General features: G+C 35.2%; 1 protein-coding gene and 1 long non-coding RNA gene across 4 annotated transcripts in view; one reads left to right on the top strand and one right to left on the bottom strand.

Annotated features, from left to right (window-relative positions):
* LOC141372662 (uncharacterized) overlaps positions 1–1,721 on the top strand; it is a 3,679-nt gene extending 1,958 nt beyond the window's left edge. For both annotated transcript variants that reach the window (XR_012378057.1, XR_012378058.1), the window contains exon 3: positions 1,553–1,721. This is a non-coding gene — a long non-coding RNA (uncharacterized lncRNA). The remainder of the gene's footprint in view (positions 1–1,552) is intronic.
* A 17,698-nt stretch (positions 1,722–19,419) lies between these two features.
* The window catches only part of ARL6 (ARF like GTPase 6), a 44,523-nt gene continuing 37,073 nt past the window's right edge, over positions 19,420–26,869 (bottom strand). Inside the window, exon 7 of one of the 2 annotated variants that reach the window (XM_025873196.2) lies at positions 19,420–23,048. In XM_025873196.2, coding sequence (XP_025728981.1) covers positions 23,023–23,048 — 26 coding nt within the window. In that variant the 3' untranslated portion in view covers positions 19,420–23,022. The remainder of the gene's footprint in view (positions 23,049–26,869) is intronic. The other variant, XM_025873187.2, reaches the window with a different exon arrangement.

Raw genomic sequence — 26,869 nt, 5'->3', positions numbered from 1 at the left:
CTCTCCCTCTCTCCCTCTCTCCCTCTCTCCCTCTCTCCCTCTCTCCCCCCCTCTTCCCCCCCCATGAATAAATAAATAAAATCTTTTAAAAAAAATTAAATTGCTCCTGAGACCAGGTAGAAATCAGAGATATTTACAGAGATATCAGACATTTACTTATATAAAAATTATATACAAGTAAATGAAATGCCCAGGGCAGTTTTGGCTTGGGGGGAGGGAAGGAAGGTGCCTTGGGGGTCATCCCTCCTCTAACTTTGGGGTGCTGGAGAAAAGAAGGTTGCTTATGAGTAAATTAGACATCTATAAGCCCCAGTCATTTCAGCATCAGCTGGTGACTGTTGAGCTTCCCTGCCATCCCACAGCTGCCTCCTAGAAGTACTCCTGCCCCTATTAACTGCAGCAGAGCTCAAGGTACTCATCCTAATTTGTTCTGGCTTCAATTCAACCCACCAAAGCTAAATCAGCCCAGCTTCCCTCAGCTTGGATTCAAGACTTACCAGTGCTTTCTCATTTGGAAATACTTCCTCCTCTGTAAGTCTGAGAAAATAGTTAAAAGCTAGAATACTACATAGGACAAGTAAAGTTCCCAATTCTTGCCTTATTATTTTAGGGGACAATCTCCATTAAATGCCAACTTACTAGAAAGCCCAGAGAACATGAGAACAAAGAGAAAACAAAGCAAACTGTTCCCTCCAGCTAGAAGGCCCAGAGAATAATTTATCTCCCCAAAGTTAAGGGACTACCAGATGTGTCCCCCATTTCTACTGTGAAAAGTGGGCCCTATACCCTAATGCCTACCCAGCGGGTGGATTGTTTGGGAAGTCTTTCTGAGGATAAAAGTAGGTGGGACCCAGCAAGATTTAGTACTGAATTATGGTTTTAACTAATAATAATGTTTTCTAAGAATAATTTCTCTGAAAAATAGCTCTCAAGGAAAATACTGTCATATTTCTTCAATAGTCAATATTCTGCATAAGTGAGAAGGCATCAGAATCATAATGTGTAACGTCTGTCATAAAAATTTTCTACAGTGTTGGTGAGAATAGTATAAGTAATGGAAATAATGCTGCTGCTCATCCAGCTAGAATCTCTTCTATTGATGAACAGCTTGGTTAAATCTATAAGATATTATAGATGTTATTAAAGGCCCCTAAAGTGAACAGTTGGGCCAGCTCACATCTATGATAGATTTTTTTTTCTCCAAAGCAACTACTTCATGAAGGAAATGATATCTAATGATATCCCCATTCTGTGGTAGAACAAAGCAGCACTTTGAATTGTAAATACAAATGGTGCCCTGCCTCCATTAAGGCAAACTTTGTCTATGAAAGATTAAAACCATAAAACAATGACACCAAATTTTCATTGATTTGCTTTTCTAGAAAGTATCAGTTTCTAGATAGCCTATATCCTTATATTCTGACTCATAACTTCTGAATACTAAGTTATTAGTATTCCTTGCATTAGGAAGTCTGTAAAAATGTTGAATTTTAGAGTTGTGAGGATGTTAGAGATGAAAATTTAACAAAGTTGTCTTCATTCAATCATTCAGTTGTTCCACAGCCATTTAGTGAAGGCCTATGGTAGAAGCATATTTACTGTGAAGCCGACAAAGCTGAAGTCTCAAGGCCCCTGACTGGCATGGTCTCTTCCAATGTGAACTTGGGAATGTGATCACATGATCATGTGTTTTTGTGAAATTTATAAAAGTAAATGTTTTAACTGCAATTGATTAAGACCACAGTTTCTTTCCATTTGGATTCCCACACCCCTGCCCCCAGGATCATACTTCTCCTAAAGTCAGTTGGTGTTGAATTTATTGGGGACATTTTGGCATCTTCTGGGGAATTTGAGTAGAAAATATATTTAGTGGGGTATATTTATGTGGTTGTATCTTCAAAATTTAGTTAAGTTATTGCTTAAATTTGTCTATTGCACAGCTCACCAAGCATTATATCCAAGATGCAAGACCAGAGGTCCTATTAAGACACAAACATATCCTAAGACCTCTAACACTGAAAATATGTAGGTAGTAGAAGTGAAACAAGATTTGAAATGTATCAGAAGGGGACTGGAAAATTATTCCAATAATCCAAAGACAAAATACAAGAGAAAGAATCACTTCTAACTGATGTAATTTCTCTCATAGTAGGAATATGTTCAATAATGCAGTATAGGGGCGCTTGGGTGCCTCAGTAGGTTAAATGTCTGCCTTTGGCTCAGGACATGATCACAGGGTCATCGAGATCCCTGCTCAGGGGAGAGTCTGCTTCTCCCTCTTCCCCCCCCACCACTTGTGCTCTCTCATTCACTCTCTCTCTCGAATAAATAAAATCTTAAAAAAAATAATGTATAATGTATACAATTTTTATAATTGTAAATGCATGAAACTTTTTAAATGAAAATCATGTAACATAGAATTTATCAGAATTCTTCATTGTAGGGCACAAACCCGTAGCAGCAGTACAGTGAGTATATGTGTGAGTGTTACACGTTTACATAGCCCTTCCATCAATAATATACTCAACCAAATGTATAGAAAATGATATTAGAAAATCATCATCAGGGCGCCTAGATGGCTTAGTTGGTAAAGCATATGATTCTTGATCTCTGGGTCATAAGTTTGAGCTCCATGTTGGGTATAGAGATTACTTTAAAAAAATTTTTTTAAAAAATCATTGTCATATGAAAGTCTATCAAAGAGTATACTATAAAAATTAAAAAAGTATTATAGAGGTATGCCAAGGGGTTAATGGAAAATACGTTGGTTTTCTAGATTTTGTGATGTTTGTTTTGTTAGTCAACTTTTTTTAAAATTAGTAATTTGCATGATTTCTTTTTGCACTCATTTATCTAATATTCTTATTTTTAAATCATTTTTCTTTAAAAAAGGACCCCTCAAGTTATAAAAATCTTCAGATACCTCCGAACCTGGATCTGTCCCTGAGTGCCAACTATATGTGAGACACATGCTCATTCTTAGAGATACAATGAATGAGTTAGTTACTTTCCCTCAAGGAGCAAGTTTGATGGGGCAAACAGATGAGCAAAGAGGGTATAACAGGGGAAAGCTTTCTATATAGGTGGACTCCCATCATAATCTAGAAGGTTCCAGGAAGGTTCAGAGGAAATAAGTGTCAGTATGCTCTCTTCTTCTCTATCTCCTGTGGCCACCATGACTTCCATAAAAAGACTGCAATTCAATAGCTTATTTGATACATGAGAAAACCTGAAGTTCATCATACTGTGATTCCCAAAGCATAAGCACTAAACTCCTCAAAAGTATGAGAACAGACTAAAAGTGCTGATCCCTGAACCATTTAAACAAGGATGCAAGTGTAGCTTAGAAATGCTAAGCTGCTTGTTCTGAAAAGTCCACAGAGGGATAAGCTTCTGTATATATCTTAGAGAACAGTATTTACTGTGTGGCAGGTGGCCCAGGAATATTAAGACAGCTGTCAACATCAAGGAAAGCACCAGCCCATGAAAAGCAAGCAGATGGATTGGGGTACTTCACTAGCTGCCTCCTAGAATAATAGCTGTGCGTGGCCAAATGAGACAATGTCATGCTGCCTAGGGCAGCAAAAAGCTATTACTGGATGTAAGCGCTCAATTAGGAGATGGGGCGGGGGAATATCCTCCCCTTTCCTTTGTTTTCATAGCTCAAGTTTTCATTAAGAACCACAACAGCAAATAAGAAAGGGGGGGAATGATGTTAGCATTTTTCATTCTGTTATATTCTGATTATCATGGTTTGTAACATGGGAAAATGCCTCAGTCTTGCTGCTTCAATGAGAGCAGATGGTGAAATTTTTAAGTAATTGGTTATTCAGACTTCTATGGGATGCATGAAGTTTTATTGTATTGTGTCTGGCTTTTATTTCTAGAACATGTGGAGATTGAGATCTTTCAATGTTTAAATTAAGATGTGTTAGTCTGACCTAAATCACATTTACTCTTCTTCTCTTGATATAATTGCAAAAAGAAATGAATCCTTTACAAAAATATAACAATTCAATATTTCTCAAACAGTGAAAAAGTTGGTAATACTAAATCATTATATTCTAAAAAGTATATAAATAGAAGAAGGATCTCTTTGGCAAACGCAGATTATGAGATGTATTCTAAAATAGTAACTCATACCAATTCACTTTAACGTGTCTTGAGTCAAATGCTAAAATATAAAGTCATATGTAGAATATTAACTTTTATTAATGTAGCTTCATAAGCATGACACACATAATGGCTCAGAATAAGAATTTACTATTGTATGAGAAACTCAATTCCTATGTTGTTTTCCCTAAATATTTCTTCTGAATACATAAGCTATGTGCTATATTGTGCATATTTGATATACAATTTTAAATGGAGCTATTCTGTGAAGAATAATTATAAATTTCTTAACACTATTAGTGTTGAATACAAATTTTAGGGCTTCATGAGACAAAGCTTTAAAGTAAAATGATAATTGGCTGGTGAATTGGGTTTCTTTTTTTCTTATTAGGAACATACATGTCCCAGAATCCTGAATTCTCTTACTATGGACACGTTGTTCCCAGTTTAATTTGTTGCAAATGGTTTAAAAACAAGACATAGAGGCAGCTGTTATTGTGAGCAAATGTTTTGATTAGAGAGAGAAAGCAGCTGGAAATGATACATGCTGTCATATAAGATGAACTACACTTTCCACACAGGGCCTTTACCTAACTTAAAATTGAGATTAGCATTATTTCACTTACATAAGTTTTCTTTGTATAGAATGGAATATAAATCTATTCACTTTGCTTATAATCTGGGGTGATGACATACTGAATATAGTGCTGAATATAAATTTGACATACTTATCGATGGAAATCTTACATGATCCATTATGAAATAATACTGACAAACTTTCAAAAAAATTCCATTTAAAAATACTGCTCAATGTAGTAACAAAAAACTCTGTATAGAGTTTATAAAACCAAGTGTTACTGTAGTGGATATAATTCTGATTTTTTTAGAAATGTAGCAAGTACATTTCTCAATAACTCCATTTTGAAAGATCTGTATAAATTCATCAAACTATAACTGGTTTTGCAAATAATGAACAAAAGCATCCTATATCAAATATTTCCATCAGTCTATCCTTGCAACTGAATTCCTTCTTCACCTCTTCCAGTCAACTTTCACTGGTAAAGAGAAAAAGGAGTAACCTATGACAAAGGTAAAACAGAAGTCAAGAAGTTACAATAGGAATATTTTTACTCGATTATGGAAGTAAAAAGATAATTCTCATAAATTGATCTCGTATTAATAACCATTCTTAAATATCAATCATGCCTATATTCTATCTTCTATTTTATTGTTCCTTCAGCTTCTCAAATAAGCACTTCGAGGTAGTTTCCTAATAAATCATTTGGTTTACCTCTCATACAGGTAAGTATTGACATACTTACTGACATACTTCTTTGAATTACCAAGTCTGGAAGACAAATAATTAAATGAACAAATGGTTTTCTGAACCTCACAGTTGGTATTAATTTAAGTAACTAAAAAAAAAAAAATGATTCCATTTCTATCTGGTTCAACAGGAACTCCACTTCAAATGATCAATCACGTATATCATCAAATGAAGTAGCTAACCACACCACGTATAGAATTTGTCTCTATAAAACTATCAACCACATGCAGCCTGAGGGGAACGGAAATTAACTTACTCATTTTAAATTCTGCCATTTTCATTCCAGTTCTTCCTACTACTTAAGTACATTCTGTAGGTATATTTGGTCTGCATAGCTTAAATAAAACACAATCTAGCTTAGAAAAAAATATATCTTTAAATAAAATTTAACAAGTAGCTACTTGTTGGCAAAACTCCTCCTTAGTTGGTCAGGAAGGTATCAGAGAACTTAAACAAATTTACATATTTATTGAAAAATCTATTAATCAGTCTACATTTTGGAAAGACAAAACAAAAAACCAAGAAAATGGAAAATTCTGAAATTTGTAAATAAAATCTAAAGATCATTGACCTAATACTCATTACTCTAGTGTTACGTGCTTCAAACTTGATTAGGAGATTTGGTGGGAGACACATATATTTAAAAAAGAAAGAAAAATAATTATCTCATTTACAAAAAGTCTTCTGCCCACTCAATAACCTCTTATTGAATACTTTCAGGTCCTGTATTTGGTAATTGGAATTTAACACTGATGTACCATCAAGAAGCTCAGTCTCAGAAAAGGAAGCAGAACTAAGCAAAAATTACAAATTATAAGACTGTGTGATCATGGAAACATGTACAGGGGCAAAGGGAGAAGAAAGTGCCTAACTGTATCACTTGGGCAGGTTATACTTAGGGTCCAGGATAGATTTCACAAATCACAGGTCCAGAAGTGTAGATCATAAATTCCTGCAACTACAACCAGTTAAAACACCTATTGACACATTCATATTAGAAATCTATATTAGATAAAATTAATAAATTTATAATCAATCAAATTTATAATTAGATAAAATCTATATTAGATAAAAAAGCAATATCAAAGCCCAATAGGAGTGCACAAAATACTGGGCCAACAATAGACATATAATTAATATATACTCTCTGATTTCATGAGAAAATATTGCAATAAATGGGTGATACTACATTGTGAATCATCATATACTATGTGTAACATAAGAATATTCAAGGACTTTGGTATGATGAGACTACCTTTAAGTGAACTCTGCCACATTCTTCAAAATAATTGCGTAATTAAAAGTACATGACAAAGATAAGGTATGAGAAATATGCAGGTAGAGAAACTGTTACACTGATTCTAACATGACCTACATAATGTGAGTTTACAGCTGCCAATTATTGACCAAGACAGGTCAGACCAGTAGTTCAGGCAGGAGAAGTCTTACTAATAACCAAATACCTAATATAGGACCAAAATCAAGTATATGCAAAAACTAGTTTGACACGTTTGACATTCTTATTTAAATTGTCTTTCTTATAGCTATTACCTTGGATTCACTCTAAAAGTTGTCAGATCGATGTTATTACTATTGTGAAATCCAGAAAGTCACTTGGCCCGTCTTTATGATTATGGTTAAAGTTTTCCCACCCCTAAAAATTGGCAGCAGTACTGTATTTTCTAATATTATATATGTAAATTTCAAGAATTCTGTAATTCATTAGTATATTCATATTCCCATAATGGTTGCAATTATCAACATATTCGGATAGTCGATTTTTATATGACTGAAGCAATTTCAGACTTTCTTTTATGAAAATAAATTACTCATCTGCATTCTGTTCTGGTTATTCTCATGGAGAATGCCATTTGCTTTATATTGCTATTTCATATAAAATTATTTTTATCTACAGGTAATTTTTATTTTGAAATTATTTCATACTTATTGAAAAATTACAATATTACAAAGAACCTCTTTCATTTAATGAACGATTTGAAAGTATGTTGTCAAACTAATGTCCTATCACCCCTAAATAATTTGATTACTTAATAAACATGACCATTGTCCTAAAATCCTAAATAACCAAAAATAACCCTCAAAATCAAGAAAGTAATAAGTACTACCATCTTCTCCTCAGACCCCATTCATGTTTTGCCAATTGTCTGATTAATGTCTTTCATGGCAAAGTAATCCAATCCAGAATCACATACCACATTTGTCATGTCTCCGTAGTCTCTTTCATTCTGGAAAATTTCCTCAGTCTCTTCTTGACTTTCATGGTTGTGACACTTTTAAATGTTAAGGGCCAGTTTTTTTGTTTGGTTGGTTTTGTTGGTTAGGGGTAATGGAGGCATCTCTATATCTGGTGTCTCCTTACAGTGAAATCCTTGTCTGGTGTTTCCTTATGGTTAAATTAAGGCTATCTTTTTTTGCAAAAATACCACAAAAGTAACGTTATGTTCTTCCTGGTGGTACATGATTTTCATTTGTCCTATTATGGATGAGGTTTACTTGGCTCAGTTGATGAATTCCATGTTAATTTATTAGCATTTTAACATACCTCTTTACATTTTAAAAATAGTTGCTATAGGGATTATGATATATTTTTAATTTACACTGCCTACTAGAATTGATATTCTATCACTTCATGTACAGTGTAGTTTTACAACTGTTTAGATCCTTTGTGATCCACCCTATCAGTTACACTGAAGTTGCCGTATGTCATTATATACCTATTATAAACCCTGTAAGAATATGCTCTCTTTTTGCTCTAGACATCCACATGTACTTTAAGGACATTAAAGCAAAAAACAAAAACCTTTTATATTGACCCAAATATTTGCCATTTCATTGTTTTTTATTGTTTCTTGAAAATTAATTTCCCTTTAGTATCATTTCCTTTCAGCCTGAAGAACTTTCTTATGGTAGTGCAGAGCTGCTGGTAAAATTTTTTCTTGGTGTTCTATCTTATTATTCTGGAAAATTTTTTTTTCTTTCCTTTCAACACTTTAAAGATATCGTACCAGTCTTCTGGCAAAATTCATTTCTGATAAGAAATCCAATAGTTTATATCACTTAGTATATAAGGTAGATTCCCTCCATCTGACCCCAGATATTTCTGAAATTTTCTTTGGTTTTCAGCAATTTGCTATGATGTACCTAGGGGGGTTGTCTGTTCTGTTTTGTATTAACTCTGTTGGGGGTTTGCTGAGCTTTTCTAATCTATAAATTATGTCTTTCATTCAGTTTGGGAAATTTTCAGCCATTATTTCTTTAAAAATTTATTCTGCTCCATTGTCTTTCCTTTCCCTGTGGGACTCCCAACTACATATATGCAAAAATACTTTTGATATTATCCCACAGGATCCTGAGACTCTTCATTTTTTTTCATATTTCTCTCTCTCTTCTCCAGATGGGAAAATTTCTATTGATCTATATCTTCACGTTTGCTAATCATTTCCTCTGTCATTTTTATTCTACAGTTAGTCTCTGCAGTGATTTTTAAATGTCAGACATTATATTTTTCAGTTCTAGAATTTCATTTAGCTTTCTTTAATATTTTCTATTTTTCTGCTGAAAATTTCTATTTATAAGCATTTTTCCCTTTACCTCACTAAGATAAGTTACTACAGCTGCCTTAAAGTCCTCATCTGATCATTCCATTTGAGTCATCCCAGTGTTGACCTCTTATCTTTTCCTTTGAAAATGGTTTTCTGGTCATAGTTTTCTGGTTCTTCATATGTCAAGTAAATTTGGATTGTCAGATATTTTGTCTCCTAGATATTTTGAATGTCATGCTGTAGAGACTGTGGATTCTATTATATAATTCCAAATTCTACTGTATATTTCCATTTTTATTTTATAGAGACATTAAGCTGTTTAAACTCACACTGCAAACATGGCCTTGCTGATTGTGGACAGCGTATCAAATCTCAGTTCATTATTTTAACCCTAGCTATAACCTGCTTTGAGTCTGCCTTGCTTGTGCCTGGTTTTGGACTCAGCCAGACACTTGGGAATGTTTATACCTAGAATTTTAGACTCCCATTTTCTGGATCTATCCTTTACTGAATGTTCTTCCCTTCACTTTGCAGTGGGTTTGGTTGTCCCATGCTCTGTCCTCTTTTCTTCAGGGCAAAAATATGGCAAGTTTTCTGTCAGGGGCTTAGCACCCAGAGTTTTAGTTATGACTGTGGCCTGTTCTCAGACTAAAAGCCTCAAAATAGGGAGGCACTTGGCTGGTTCAGTTGGTAGAACATGTGACTCTTGATCTCAGGGTTGTGAGTTCAAGCTCCACAATGGGCATAATAAGGAAATAAAATTGGAATGTTAGTGAAGGTTAATACTGTGTTAATTTAAACAAAATACTATTCAGTGATTAACTATTTTTAACTATTCTTAAGCTTCTAACCATGAGGACTGGGCTAGTAATATAGGACTTTTTCATTGTTTTAAAAATAAGTTGAGACTGAATTATGCTTCCTCTTCTGTGCTTTCTTTTGGATCATTTTAACATATTTCAGTATTTCATTTTAACTTATTATATTTTTGACTATATTCTTTATATGAATTTTTAGTGCCTTCTTTAGATATTACAACAATCAGGGACACCTGACTGGCTCAGTTGATAAAATGTGTGGCTCTTGATCTTGGGATTGTGAGTTTGAGCCCCGCATTGGGTGTGGAGATTACTTTAAAAAAAAAAAAAATCTTTAAGGGGGGTTGAGGGGATGGGTTAGCCTGGTGATGGGTATTAAAAAGGGCACATGCTGCGTGGAGCACTGGGTGTTATATGCAAACAATGAATCATGGAACACTGTATCAAAAACTAATGATGTAATGTATGGTGATGAACATAATAAAAAAAATCTTTAAAAGCAATTACAACCACCATACTTTTCACGGTCCACTTAGAAAAAATACTTTTTTCATTTCAAGAATTATGTAGAAAGAAACATATTTGACCCTGTATTCTCCCCCTTTGTTTTGTAGTTGTATTGTATATTACATCTATATAAATTGAAACCCCCATAAGACATTTTTTACTGTCAAATATGTTTTAAAGAACACAGGATGTTAAATTTCCTTCTGGTATCATTTCCCTTCTGTTTAAAGAATTTCCTTTAGCAATTCTTTTAGAGCAGGTTTGGTGGCAATAAATGCTTTTGCTTTCCATAATTCTGAGAGTATATTTCGTCTTTATTCTCGAAGGATATTTTTGCTGAAATATTATTATTCCAATGTTGATACTTTTTTAAAAAAGCATTTTAAAAATGGCCTCAATGATTTCTGATGAGAAATCAGCAGTCATTTGAATGATGTTTCCCTATAAATTATGTGTCATTTTCTCTGGATGCCTTCAAACTGAACTTCTGAAATCTGTATGCTATGCCCTTCATCAAATTTGGTAAGTTTTTAGCTATTATTACTTAAAATACTTCTTATGCTCTTTACTCTTTCCTACTTCTGGGGATACTACTTACAAGACAGTGAACTTTTTGATGTTGCCCTACAGTTCCATAAGGCTCTGTTCAGTTTTTTAATTCAATCTTTTTTTTTCCTTTTTATTCAAACTGGATGATTTCTATTAATCTACCTTCACATTCATGGAGACTTTCCTCTGTCATTTTCATTCATTTTTTTAAATTTTAATTCCAATTAGTTAACATACAGTACTGTATTAGTTTCAGGTGTACAATAATATAGTGATTCAACAGTTTTATATATCACCCAGTGCTCATCATAAGTGCGCTCCTTAATCCCTATCACTTATTTAACCCAACCCCCTACACCCCTCCCCTCTGGTAACCATCAGTTTGTTCTCTATAAATAAAAGTCTTTTTTTGTGTGTATTTCCCTTTGCTTATTTGTTTTGTTTCTTAAATTCCACATATGGGTGAAATTGTATGGCAATTACTGGATTGTAGGGTAGTTCTATTTTTAACTTTTTGAGGAAACTCCATACCGTTTTCCAAATGGCTGCACCAGTTTGCATTCCCTACCAACAGTGTAAGAGGGATCCTTTTTCTCCACATCCTCACCAACACCAACTGTTTGTGTTATTGATTTTAGCTATTCTGACAGGTGTGAGGTGATTTCTCATTGTAATTTTTATTTGCATTTCCCTGATGCTAAGTGATGATGAGCATCTTCTCATGTGTCTGTTGGTCATGTGCATGTCTTCTTTGGAGAAATATCCGTTCATGTCTTCTGCCCATATTTTAACTGGATTATTTGTTTTAGGTTGTTAAGTTCTTTATTTTGGATACTAATGCTTTATTGTTTATGTCATTTGCAAATATTTTCTCCCATTTCATAGGTTGCCTTTTAGTTTTGTTGATGGTTTCCTTCACTGTGCAGAAGCTTTTCATTTTGATTTAGTCCCAACAGTTTTTTTTTTGTTTTTTTTTTTTTTTTGCTTTTGTTTCCCTTGCCTCTGGAGACATATCTAGAAAAAAGTTGCTATGGCTAATGTCAAAGAAGTTACCTAGGATTTTAATGGTTTCAGGTCTCACTTTTAGGTGTTTAATCCATTTTGAATGTATTTTTGTGTATGGTTTAAGAAAGTGGTCCAGTTTCTTTCTTTTGCTTGTTGCTATCTAGTTTCCCCACCATTTGTTGAAGAGACTTTTTCCCATTGTGTATTCTTTCCTGCTATGTTGAAGACTAACTGACCATACAGTTGTAGGTTTATTTCTGATTTTTCTATTCTGTTCCATTGATCTATGTGTCTATTTTTATGCCAGTACTATATTATTCTGATTACTACAGTTTTGTAATATAACTTGAAGTCCAGAATTGTGATGCTTCCAGCTTTGCTTTTCTTTTTTCAAGATGGCTTTGGCTATTCAGGGTCTTTTCTGGTTCTATACAAATTTTAGAATTGTTTGTTCTAGTTCTGTGAAAAATGCTGTTGGTATTTTCATAGGGCTTGCATTAAATGTGTAGATTGCTTTGGATAGTACAGAACAATATTTGTTCTTTCAATCCATGAGCATGGGCTGCCTTTCCATTTCTTTGTGTCATTTTCCATTTCTTTCATCGGTGTTTTAAGTTTTCAGAGTACAGGTCTTTTACCTCTTTGGTTAGGTTTATTCCTAGGTATCTTATTATTTTTGGTACAATTGTAAATGGGATTATTTTGTTAATTTCTTTTTCTGCTACTTCATTACTGGTGTATAGAAATGCAACAGATTTCTGTACATTGATTTTGTATCCTGCAACTTTACTGAATTTGGTTACCAGTTCCAGGAGATTTTTGGTGGAATCTTTTGGGTTTTCTATATATAGTATCATGTCATCTGCAAATAGTACAAGTTTTTCTTCTTCCTTACATTTACTTCCTTCTTTACCTTTAATACCCCACTTACATCAGTGGACAGATCATCTAAATAGAAAATCAACAAGGAAACAATGGCTTTGAATGACACACAGGAACAGAAGAATTTAAGATATATTCAGAACATTCCAGCCTAAAACAGCAAAATATGCATTCTTTTCAAGTGCACAAGGAAATTCCCCCGAATAGATCACATATTAGCCCACAAAACCAGCCTCAATAAATTCAAGAAGATCAAAGTCCTACCATGCATCTTTTCTGACCACACGCTATAAAACTAGAAGTCAACCCCCAGGAAAAATCTGGAAAGACTACAAATACATGGAGGTTAAATAACATGTTACTAACAATGAATGGGTCAACCAGGAAATAAAAGAAGAAATAAAAAAGTACATGGAAACAAATGAAAATGAAAACACAATGGTCCAAACTTCTGGGATGCAGCAAAACCAGTTTTTGTTGTTGTTGTTGTTGTTTTTAGCGAGAGGGTGAGCAGGTTGGGTGGGGGGACAGAGGGAGAGAGAGAGAGAGAGAATCTTAAGCATGTTCCACACCGGGCACAGAGCCTGACGCAGGGCTTGATCTCATTACCAAGATCATGACCTGAGCCAAAATCAAGAGTGGGACACTTAACTGACTGCGCCACTCAGGCATTCCGCAAAAGCAGTTCTAAGAGGGAAGTTTATAGCAATAAGGCCTAGCTCAAGAAACTAGAAAAATGTGAAATCAACAACCTAACCTTGCTCCTAAAGGAGCTAGACAAAGAACAAACAAAACCTAAAATGAGCAGAAATAAATAATATAGAAACTAAAAAAACAATAGAACAGATCAATGAAACCAAGAACTGGTTCCAGTTCTCTGGGGCTCCCTTTTTTGATCTGCCAGCTAGAAAGCTGGTGCTTTATGTGCCTTACTCTGCCATGCTCTTCCTTTGAACGTGCCCTTGTCTGGGGCCAAGTGGTGGGAAAACAGAACAAAAGGAATGAGCATTTGCCACAACTTTTTAGGACCATAAGGACTCTGACTGTAGAGGGCAGTTTCTCCTCTTCAGAATTTTAGCTGTGAGTTTCCCACTGCCACTGTTGCTACTGTTGCTGTTGAGTACTTGAGATTGGGGGTTCATTAACAACAAAGGGTAGAAAAGAACTCAGTTATTTCCTTAACTTTTGCTGATCATTAACAAACTCCTTTCCCACTCTTTGAGCTGGAATTTCTCCTGGAGCTCTGTTTGCACAGATGCTCAATTCTGGGTTTTAAGCAGCTTTAAGCCCAGGTAATGGGGACACCGTAGGAAAAAAAAATGGGCATAGTCACTGCTACCTGATTAAGGCACATTAAATTCTGGTCTTCTTCAATCTTCCCGCTACTATTTCTCAGTCCTCAAGTAGTTGCCCATGCATTCAAACAGTTGGTCAGTCTATGCAGGTTTTACCACTGCATTCAGAAGGGGGATAGGGTGGAGTGTGCCTGCTCCAATTTACCCAGAACTAGAACTTCCAAGGTAGATTTTTTTTTAAAGATGTATTTATTTATTTTAGAGAGGGAGAGAGAGAGCCCTCGTGAGCAGGGTTAGGGGCAGAGGGAGAATGAGAGAATCTCAAGCAGACTCCCCGCTGAGCATGGAGCCCCACGCAGGGTTCGATCTCACAACCTCAGCTGAAATCAAGAGTTGGATGCTCAACTGACTGGGCCACCCAGGTGTTCCCTTCCAAGGTCGCTTTTGATCAACTATCACTACGCTTACTTGTGGGTGGCTTTTATGTTCTTCAAAATCCTAGGACTTTGGGATGTGGATAGTGGAGGAGACTCTGTGGAGGTGGGAGTAGGAGTATTTGAGAAATCTGATTTTTCTACTCAGTTTGCTGTGAAAAAAAAAAATCACGGGGCAGTGCTTCTCAAACTTCAGTGCATGTATTTTACCAAAGGTGACTCTGATCAAAACTTGAGAACCGTATTGGATATAGCTTGGGTTCCTCAGAAAGCATTGTGAGGCAGAGAAACACGGCTATTACTTTGTTAGGAAGTAAAGTTATGGAAAAAGAAGAATGAAGCAGGATAAGAGACAATCTGAGGTGTTACTGAGCTGACCACTAAGTGTGACTAATAGTTAGATTCAGAGGAATCATTCCAGAAGCTATGTATAGTGTTCCAAGATTGTCTGTGATGAATGGGAAATAGAGAAAGATGGAAGAGTTTATTCACTGGCTCCTTTCTCCCACTGGCCAATGGTTTCCCTGCTGTGTTAGGTATGTTTTGGAACGGTAGTGGTGAGGGCATGGAAGCAAAAATAGGAAGCTCTAAAACAGGAAATGAGGGATGTAGGGCATTGTCAAGTTTTACCTACATATGATGACTGGAACCTACAAGCAGTGGCAGAAACAAGAGTGAGCCTGAGAGAATCTGAAATGGCTTTATAAAACTCATCCAAAACAATACCTTAAAAAAGTAAAGAAATCTGTCAGATTGCAGTACCTGGGTGGCTCAGTTAGTTAAGCATCTGCCTTCAGCTCAGGTCATGATCCCAGAGTCCTGGGATAGAGCCCCGAGTCGGGCTCCCCACTCCGCAAGGAGTCTGTTTCTCTCTCTCCCCCTGCCCCTCTCCCCTACTCATGTTCTCTCTCGCTCACTCTCAAATAAATAAAATTCTTAAAAAAAAAAAAATCTGTCAGATCACTTGTTAGTTTTAGGTATGAAACTACAAGAATTGGTCATATTTTTCACCATGTGTTCTTTTTGGGTGAGGCCAGGCTCTGGTTACCTAGTTATTCCCAGTGAATTTCTTTGGCCCTTATTGAAGAAATTAGCCATTTAGAAGTTTCCAAGTGATCTCAACTGAACCACATGAAAGTGCTATCATTCAGCTACTTTGGGCCTACAAAATGGCAATGTCATATGGTTCAATTTATTTATTTAATTTTTTAAAAAGATTTTATTTATTTATTTGACAGAGAGTTAGCAAGAGCAGGAACACAAGCAGGGAGTGGGAGAGGGAGAAGCAGGCTTCCCGCTGAGCAAGGAGCCTGATGTGGGGCTCGATCCCAGGACCCTGGGATCATGACCTGAGCCGAAGGCAGACGCCCAACGGCTGAGCCACCCAGGTGCCCCTATGGTTCAATTTAATAGAATATGTTAAGACTTTCCATAGGGAACCCTAGGAACTGATATATCTGTTTAGAAAACATTTAAGATAGAAATCAGCAGAGAACAGGATCTTGGATGGTAAATGGATATTCAAAACAGGAGTGACCAAGATGTACAAAAAAGAAATGTATCAGCTTCCTCAATGAAGGATTATAGTAAGAGATTCAAACATTCAAAACACAATTTGTTGCCCTTCCAAACGAAGCTCATGCACACTTCCCTAAAATAAATAGAGCCAAAGTCAAATGATTTTGTTTTGGGGAAAACAAAATCATTTTTCTAAATATAATATAGGCTGTAAAGAACCTTACATTATTATGCAGACCCCATCAATCCTTAATGTGTTCACTATCTGGCTTCCAGGCTGTGCCCTAGGCTTACTAGAACAAGTAACTGTACTATTAGCCATCTATTCATTGATGTCTACACAGATTTGGAAGCAATCTGAAATCACTTTTCTGAAAGTTGGCCCAGATCAGACTTTTATCCAGGGCACCCTGCCCCCTCCCATACTATTCTCTGTAAGAAGGCAGAAAAGGATTTGGGTTCTTTCTTTATAATTAGAATTTACACTTGTAGTTACACTATTACATTTTTCTGCTTGCAGTTGATTACAGGATTATCTCAGTAAATGTATATATACTGATATTAATTTAGGTCTTTTGAAAAACAATTTGAAGTAGGGCTAAAGAAAAAAGATGAAAAAAATAACTGAATAATCTCAAGGTTTCCTTAGAATAAGACACTCTTGTTACAATTTTTCATTTTGTTGTAAAGTGACCTTAGGATGTAGCTACTCTTTTTCAGTTTGTTTCTGGAAGGTAGAATACATAAGACTGATATTGAAATAAATCTAATAAAAATAAGGATGTAATTAAGTTAAACACAGGGTACTGTATAACCTTTCAACCTAAATAAGGTCTTTGCAGTGCTAGTAATTCTGCTGATACATTAAAAGGACATACAATTGCAGGGTTCCTAACCATAGTTGCTGTTTGAATGCTATTTTATGTAGGGTCCTATTCATAGAAAGGCTAAGAAAATGCCTACTTACTATTGAGTGGAAGCCTCAGGCCTGTTCTAATCTCTTTTAAGAAAGAACTATAGTCTATTTCTTAAGTTTATATTCATTTCCCATATAGAAAAGTTCTGTGTTGAGTACTGAATATCTCTGCTTGTTATACCTGAAGATCTAATTAGCAGAAAAACATTGCCTCTTGCTTTTATAGAGACCAACATACCCCTTTAAAAAGAAAACATACCATTGACATTTAAGAACTAGTCCTGTTTTAGATTTGGTATTTCATAATAGAAAAACTAATTTTTAACATTAACAAGATCCCATGTTGACATAGGGTTTTGAAAATTTTTTTATTCTTTAAAAATCTTGTCCTGCTATGCATAAATGAAATAAAATTATTCATAGTATAGGGGTTTAATAATGTAAAAAAGGGTAAGTTATATTTTGTGAATGTATAAATTAAACTTACTGAATTAGCAGATAGTATTTAAGACATTAATAATCCAGCATCTAAAAATACATTAAAACTCTATCAAATAAACAATAAGGTTTCCAGAAATGACAAGAGTTGATATGTCACATTTAAAAGTTATAAAAACAAATAAGAAAATTAAAAAAAAAGCCTAAAACATGGTAAGAATAACATATTTGCAAGATAGATCTATGAATCTGCCTGAGAAAGCTGAAGGAGAAAAGTTAATGGTCACTGGGGTGAGTGAAGTGTGAACATGTGTGCGCATGCTCTCTCTCTCTCACACACACACACACACACACACACACACAGATTACACTAAGGCTAAGACAGAGCTTGAATGTGAAATTGGCTTTAACTGCCAACATTAATGATTACATTTAATTGGAAGAAGCATAAACCTATTTCAGTAATAGTTTACTCCATTAAGGTATTTCATAGAATATTTGGAATAATTTATAAACTTTTCCAAAGGAGAATGAGAGAGAAAGAGAGAGAGAGAGAGAGAGAGAGAGAGAGAGAGAGACTAATTTGAGATCTCATCCTTTATGGATGGATATATGCTGTACTTACTAGTCACATGGGAAAAATTTAGAAGATGCAGGCATAACCATGAAGTTTGTAATTAAGAAAATATTTTTACCTATAGTTGTTACTTGTGGTCACTTAAAATGCATATCCACAGGGTGCCTGGGTGGCTCGGTCAGTTAAGTGTCCTACCCTTGACTTCAGCTCAGGTCATGATTTCATGGGTCATGCGATTGAGCCCCACACAGGGCTCCACGCTTGGTGGGGAGTCGGCTTGAGATTCTCCCTCCCTCTGCCCCTTCCCTGACTTGTGCTCTAAAAATAAATAAATCTTAAAAAAAAAAAATGCATATCCACAAATTGAATCATAAATGTTTCCACATTTTACCATATATATTTCGATTCTCAACAGTAGTTATCATTGACGTCAAAATGCTGATAAAAGTCATTGGGAAATCTGGAAGGTCAAGCCACATGCTTGGGGATAACTTGTGTGTGTGGTTATACTTTAAAATATTAACATGTCCAGGGGTGCCTGGCTGGCTCAGTGAGTTAAGTGGTTAAGTGTATGACTCTTGGTTTTGGCTCAGGTAGTGATCTCAGGATGGCGAGATTGAGCCCCACATCAGCCTCTGTGCTCAGCATGGAGTCCACTTAGGACTCTCTCTCCCTTTCCCTTTTTATCCCTGCCCCACTATGTGTGCACTTGCTCTAATAAATAAATAAATCTTTAAAATATTAACATGTCTGATGTTTCAGAATCTGCCCAATGTGTTGCTACTCATTTAAAGAAAAGGAAGGAAAGACTTCAGAAGGCCAGGACATCAATCTTACCAGGGGAGAAAAAAAGATTTCAAAGAGCATTACTTTTTAGGCATTTGAATCTAATTTTTCATACTTAACATAATTATTTAAGAAAGAAGTAATTTCAAATTGTTCTATTCCATTTTAGAAAATCTTCAGCTTTTTGACAAACCTCATAGAGGTTAAGTACATAGATTCTGGAGCCAGATTGTCTAGGCTCAAAATTCAGGGTCCCCTATTGCACTGTAACAGGGGTTGACCATTTTTATGTAAAGCCCCATAGTGTAAATAATTTTATGCATTGTGGATCACATTACAGTATCTGTTGCTCCTTCTTTTTTTCTTAATTAATCCTTTAAAAATATAAAATTATTAGCTCAAAGGCCATACAGAACCAGATTGGTAGTTTGCTGACACCTGATCTATATAACAGAGATAATAACATGTATTTCATAGGGTTGTCAAGAGGATTAAATGAATTAATACATGTAAAGTGCTTGGAAAGTTCCTGGCACATAGTAAAGGCTATAAAAATGTTTATTATTGGGGCGCCTGGGTGGCTCAGTCGGTTGGGCGTCTGCCTTCGGCTCAGGTCATGATCCCGGGTCCTGGGATTGAGTCCCGCATTGGGCTCTCTGCTCGATAGGGAGCCTGCTTCTCCCTCATACTCTCCCTCTGTGCTTTCTCTCTCAAATAAAAAAAAATCTTAAAAAAAAAATACCTACTATTCCTCTGTGACTTGTATGTAGCATTACTTGGTGACTTCAAATTTGGAGAAGGATTTAATTTGTCCCTCTTGGTTTATAGAAAAAGTTTAGCATTGTACACTGATGAAACTCCAAGTGTGGCATTAAAATTGAGTGACCAGAAGGAAGAGTCAGTGATGGTCCTGAAACAGTCCCTTGCAAATCCCAGCAGGAGCATCCTTAATGAGAAAGATTCAGTATGAAGATATAATAACTAAGTTACTTGAAACATTCAATTAAACACAATAACCAATTTTCTATTATTACAGTATTTCTTCCCAGCCAAAGAAATGGACAAACCTATTTTAAATCTATTTAAGTGAACATTTAATCTGTTTTATTTTTTAAACTAAGAAGAGAATAATCAGAAAGCAGAAAATATGCATAGTTAAAATGCTACAGCATTTTAATGTACCAAAGTTACACATAGGATGTATCTGCCTTAAGTATTCTCAAGAGTAATTGCATATATTTATGGAAATCACAATGTGTTATGCTAAGAATTCCAAAGAAAAAAATAACTTAAGCAATCAAGAAATAATTGACAATTTTTAGCAGACAACCTATAAATGAAAAACAAATATATAAAACTCAGCTCTTTTGTGATTTACAAGGCACAGGCTGAATAGGGCCACATATAAATATTTAAATGCAATACATACAATAAGATAAGTTTTGAACATTTTATGAAGTGTTTATATTGAAATATGGAGCTTAATGAATTAAACTTTGTAACAGTGATGTATAAACATGAAAAAACACTTAATTGAGTTTTAATGCAATAAACTTTAATTGTATACTATGTTAAATACAAATGCAATAACCTCAGCTTATCCACAGTTTTATGGCATCCTGTAGTCCAATGTGCTTCTACATAATCTTCACACGAAAATGTAGAGTAGAATAGATGTTTATAGATTTGGAGATAATGGAAACTAAGGAAAAAGTCAGTACTTTTCTTCTAAATATTTGCATAGATGTGAGTTACTGTAGTTTGTGGAATACCAATTAACTTAGTATCAGCAAAGTTTTAAGAAGTATTTTTATTAGTCATATATACCCCGAGCTGAAAATCTGAAGTGTTTAGAGACTTAAAACAAGAAAAAATTAAAAACAAAATAGTAGTCACTTTTCTGACTTTCCCACCTCATCCTGGTCTCCCACCTCAATGAGAGCCTTTTCAATCCTTTTAGCTATCCTTGTGGCAGATAGCTCTGTATTTCCACTATCTGTAATACTCTTGTCTCTTGAATTCATCTATCTTAAACAGATGGTTTGGTTCTAAATCCCAGCCACCAGCATTTACTAGTGACATTTAGCAAATAACTTCTTTAGGTCTCTGTTTCCTTGTCTATAAAACAAATAATAAAACCTACCTACCATACAAGGTTATTGTGACAAATAATGCAAAATCCAGTATGTGTAATAATATCTAGCCCCAAAATATAGTGTTCATATAGTGATAGCTATTATTATTGTTGTTATTGTTATTATAATAGTTCTGGTGGATGAGGATTTGAATTCTAATACACCCTTTCTCCAGCCTCCTAAACTATTCTCCTATCCTCCTAAACTACAGCATATAAGTATTTTGTTGAATTACAGTGTTTTCATGTCCTTTTTATATTTAAGGCAACTCTAAATTAATGAGAATCTCACTTTGTATCCTCATCAAAACAATTTATGAGAGGCCTGCAAGCTAGCTAAAATGCTGGACTACTGGATAACTTTTAATTTGCTAAATTCTAAACCACTGGGATTTTTGGACTAAGAGAAACTGAATTACAGAACTTTATTATAGTTTAAAAATGATTTCATTTATTTTTTATTTTTTTTTAAAGATTTTATTTATTTGACAGAGAGAGACACAGCGAGAGAGGGAACACAGCAGGGGGAGTAGGGGAGGGAGAAGCCGGCTTCTGCTGAGCAGGGAGCCCGATGCGGGGCTCGATCCCAGGACCCTGGGATCATGACCTGAGCTGAAGGCAGATGCTTAACGACTGAGCCATCCAGGCGCCCCTAAAATGATTTTATTCACATCTCTATGACACATACACCAGTACCACAGTTACGATAACACACCTAGTATTACTCACTTACCTTTTGCCTCCTGTTTTTTATTTTATTTTATTTTATTTTTTAAAGATTTTATTTATTTGAGAGAGAGAGATAGAGATAGCAAGAGAGAGCACAAGTGGGGAGGAGAGGGAGGAGGAGAGGGAGGAGGACAGGGGGTTCCATGCCAGGACCCTGGGACTATGACCAAGCCAAAGGCAGATGCTCAACCAATGAGCCACGCAGGCGCCCCTTGCCTCCTGTTTTTATCATTTTCACAGTGAAGGACATTTAAGATGTTTTACACATTGTATATTACAGTTGTTCTTTATATCCAATGTTTTTCAGGATTGACACCACTGCTCTATATACTGTTTTCTAGTGGTTAATTTAAAATGAAAGCTTCCATTCTGAGTTCACAATTATAACTGGTCTCTAAGTTTTGAGAACACAATTTGCATAGAGTAGATACTGAGATGTGTCTAAAATTCTAAAGAACATTTTTGTAGCAGTTTATGCTCAGGAAAGACATAGTTTGATGAGCCACAATCTATTTTAACAAAGACACATTTTAAAGAAACAAGAGGTCAGTTAAAATAATTATTGAAGAATCAGATTAATTCACTTTTATACCTCTTAATCTTAAAATTCAAGATATTCATTCAGCCAATGAAATAAAATCGATACTATGTATGAAAAGGTTCTCAAAATCACCCTCATTAATTTTTAAGTTCTCTAAGGATAAAGAATATATCTGATTTATTTACCTTGTATCACCATTGCCTAGGACAATGCCAGACTAGTGTAGGTACAGAGAGGTTCAATACACATTCACTGGATAAATTCAGCTTAATTCTGTCTCAGATAATTTACAAATGCTTGACAGTAAAACATTAAATATTATGACAACACAGCGTTATTCTTTTCAGCATAAACAAAGTACACTAGTTGGTACACTGCATATTGTGTTTTATTGACAGTGACATATAGTAAAAATTTTATGTATATATTAATTACCCATGGTCCCTTATAAATATTTAAAGTTCTTTTTCCAAGCACAATCATACTGCAGAGTTATATCATAAACTAAATCTCAGAAGACAATTTAAAAAATAAAATGCATTAAAGATATTACAAATCATGATGAGATACTGAGATGGCTTATAAATCTGACTTTAAACATTCTAATTACAATCAAATGTAGACTTTTACCAAGAAGTTGATAATTCTGGGGAAGGAGCCCTTCTGAGGAAAGATTTAGTTTTAATATTTTAAATTAATGGTCATATTAGCATACCTGAAGTCCTATGTTCTTAAAAAGTTCATTCAGAATCCATAAATGCAAGCAGAAGATTATAAAGTCTTAGTATTCTTAGATGCACAAACATCTTTTAAAAAATTTGAAGTATTCAGTTTGCCTTAAGATACATTCCTTGAATTGAAAATTGTTGAGGTTTCCAAATACTATCTTTTCATGTCTTCACAGCCTGGATCTGATCTGGTAACAAAAACCAAACAAAAAATTATCAGTCTCCACAGGCAAAATCCATTTTCTAAAGTAATCCAAGAAAAATCTATTAAAACACTGTAGAAGCCTATGCACACACCTATGTTTTTTTTTTTTTAAAGATTTTATTTATTTATTTGAGAGAATGAGAGAGAGAGAGAGAGAGAGAGCATGAGAGGGGGTTGGGTCAGAGGGAGAAGCAGACTCCCTGCTGAGCAGGGAGCCCGATGCGGGACTTGATCCCAGGACTCCAGGATCATGACCTGAGCCGAAGGCAGTCGCTTAACCAACTGAGCCACCTAGGCACCCCACACACCTATGTTTGTTTGTTAGTGGGGAGAGGGATACAACCTGTCTCAGGTGTGAATAGCATGTACGTAGTCATCATATTGATGACTAGATTACTATGGTAGAAGAATGGGAGTGCTGGAAGCATAATGAGGCTTGCAGGGCAGCAGCGTAGAGTGTGTGAGAACTGAAGCCTCGTATTACATTGAAGGAACTGATATTTCAAAAAGTAATGATAAAAGTATATTATTTAGAGGTACAGAGGTAAATCTCCTAAGGGATTAGAAGTGGTTGCCTATGAAAGGAGAAAGAGGACCTGAGCCAAGGGACATTTTTCATACAAACTTTTGGAGAACTTCTCCAAAGTTCTCCAAAGGGACATTTTTTATACAAACTTTTGGAGAACTTCTCCAAAGTTCTCCAAAGGGACATTTTTCATACAAACTTTGGAGAACTTCTCCAAAGAACTTCTCCAAAGTTTCTTCTCCAAAGAACTTCTCCAAAGTTCTCCAAAGGGACATTTTTCACACAAACTTTTGGAGAACTTCTCCAAACAACTTCTCCAAAGTTTCTTCTCCAAAGGGACATTTTTCATACAAATTTTTGGAGAACCTCTCCAAAGTTTGTATGAAAAATGTCCCTTGGCTCAGGTCCTCTTTCTCCTTTCATAGGTAACCACTTCTAATCCCTTAGGAGATTTACCTCTGTACCTCTAAATAATATACTTTTATCATTACTTTTTGAAATATCAGTTCCTTCAATGTAATATGAGGCTTCAGTTCTCACACACTCTACGCTGCTGCCCTGCAAGTCTCATTATGCTTCCAGCACTCCCATTCTTCTACCATAGTAATCTAGTCATCAATGTGATGACTACGTACATGCTATTCACACCTGAGACAGGTTGTATCCCCCTCCCCCACTATTCCTTTCTTCTACATTTCATTTTCCCTGTTTTAATAAGTGTGCCTCATTCTCCAATCCTGCCTGTCTGCTTAGTTTTTTAAGGTACTTAACACTAATTCATTGCCATTACTCCCACACTGTTTAAACCTTTATTATTATGAAACACATTACATAGCCTATGAATTTCACTTTCTTGAAGAATTCTCCCTTAAGAGTCTTCCAAAACTCTCTAATCTGGACCAGCTGTTCTCTATGCTTGCCCAGCTATCTTCATAAGAGATCTTTCATTATCATTCTAGGATTTCAGTATCTCTCATTATCATCCTGAGGATCTTTCCCACACGCTCTTATACTGGTTTTCCTGTTTTGTGGTCTCTTATTTTCTCCTCTTGGTTTATTCCCTTGTCTTTGAAGAGTATACCTTCAATGGCTACTTTAGTAAAAAGTATAGAAAGTACATTCTTGAGACTGTGAATGGCTGAAGATGTCTTAATTCTACAGTCACAATACACTGATACTGCCTGAGCATATAATTTCATTATTTTCTCCTTGGACTTTTCCAGGCATTGCCCAATTAACAGCTTCCAAATGTTGATGTTTAGAAGTCTGATGCTATTTCTGCTTCCTTATCCTTTACATGAAACTTACTTTCTTCCCAGGAAGCTTGTAGAATCTTCCATTGTCTTCAGTGTTGAAATTAAGTAATAGTGAGCCTTGGTGTGGTAATATTTTCATTTGCTGCACTGGGCTCTCAAGAAGCCTTTCAACTAAAAACTCATCAGTTCTGGAAAATACCATTTGGTGATTTATTTGATAAATTTTTTCCCCTCTATTTTCTCTCTTTGCTCATTCTAAAATTCCTGTTATTTGGATATTGGGCCTCCTACTTTCTTTTCTTTCCAATCTTTTTGCTGTACTTTCTGAGAGAATGCCTCTATTTCATCTTCTTTTTATTGAGTTTTCCATTTCTTCTGTTCTATTATTTTCAAGAACTTATTTTTTTCCCCTTTGGTCCTTTTCAAGTAGTATTCCTGGTCATTTTCATGAAAGTAATACCTTTTCTTATCTCTATGATAGTTTCTTGAAATGTTCTCCCTAAAAAATTCTACTTCCTCTAACGGGCTTTTTTGGTTTGTTGATGTTCCATAATTTATAATGTTTTGGTCCTCAAATGCCTGGTGATCCTTTGCCATCTTCTCATAAGTATGAATGAACACTATAAAGCTGACTGAAATTTCAGTATGTGTGTGAGGCTTGTCAAATGTGGTCTTTATTCTAGTGTAGCCAGCTACACCATTTTCTTGGGAATCTTTGGTGTTAATACTTTTAGGTCTTTTCTCTCACTGGTCTGATTCCTTAAAGATGACTTTCTATATCCTACCTACTGCCAGTGTCTTCTTGGAGAAGTAGGAGAAGGCAGAAGAGGATTATACTATTTGGTATAAAACTTTCAGTTATTCCTCATTTTCAGATCAGCACTGCCACACACAGTTGGTGTTTGGTATACCCTAGTCCAGAGATACTCTGTTTGACTCTCTGAAAGAATGAACCTTCAATCTTTTTGGAGGGCAAGAAAGTATAACTGTCTCTCTTTTCAGCCCCACCTCATCCTTTCCACTTCCCATCAATATCTGAGCCTTTGAGGGTATCTGCATCGTAAAGTGGGATGCTTTCCAGCTTTCCTCAGTGCTAGTTTAGAATTCACCATTCTCAGGTCTGTTAAGTCATTCAACATTCATCAGACATCCAGCTTCTGAAATTTGGTTGCCATTTTTGTCACTTCCATTTTTTTTTTTTTTGCCCTTGTAGGATAATGTCTTTAAACAAAAGCCCCCTTACTGTTAGTAAGATTTGAGAAGGGGATGAAACTAAGTATGTGCTCAGTCCTCTATCTTTCATTGGAATACCCACATGCATAAGTTTATAAAAGTCTTATTTTAAGACCTTGGAAGCATTAGCTTTTCCCAAACAGATAAAGTGATAAAATGAGATTAGTCTTTTAGAAAGATTTTTTTAGAAATATCTCATTTGAAAGTTTCAGAGCTAGAATACAACTTACACTTCTGCAGTCGTTTCTGTACATTCTTTGGTGGTTTTAAAAAATACTTCATAGTCTACTCAGGGGTTCTTGTCTTTGGGTTATAATATGTATGTAATTATTGAAAATCCTTCCGAAAGAGAATGGAATCATGGCACAAAATATGTCATTTAATATTTTACTCAACATTTTTTAACCTTAAAATAATAAGATTAAATTGGTGCAAAATCAACCAGAGGCTTTCTTGTTTATCATGCTAGGAAATTTCAGAATTCTGGAAGCAAAATGAAGAAATATAAATTCAGAATATCTTTCACAGTTAAATTTACATAAAAACCTTTGGCTACAGGCATGGACTAGTCTCCTGTATCTACTGCTACCTAATTTGCAGATTAGGTTTTTACCTCTTTTTAAATCCAGAGAAAGAGTCTGGAGAATCAAAATGTAAACTATTTACTATTACATAGGAAAGATGAACAAAGGCTCTCCTATTCAAAACCAAGCTGATAACACTTCAATCTGTGTACTAAGTTTCCTCCTCTCCTAAATAGAGAGTAGTTAGGTAAAAGGGTAAATTTAA

This window comes from Callorhinus ursinus, unplaced genomic scaffold (genome assembly GCF_003265705.2).
Source record: "Callorhinus ursinus isolate GAN/ISIS: 27379988/994484 unplaced genomic scaffold, GSC_fseal_2.0 scaffold1, whole genome shotgun sequence".
Lineage (NCBI taxonomy): Eukaryota > Metazoa > Chordata > Mammalia > Carnivora > Otariidae > Callorhinus > Callorhinus ursinus.
This window is presented reverse-complemented; position numbering and strand designations above follow the sequence as displayed.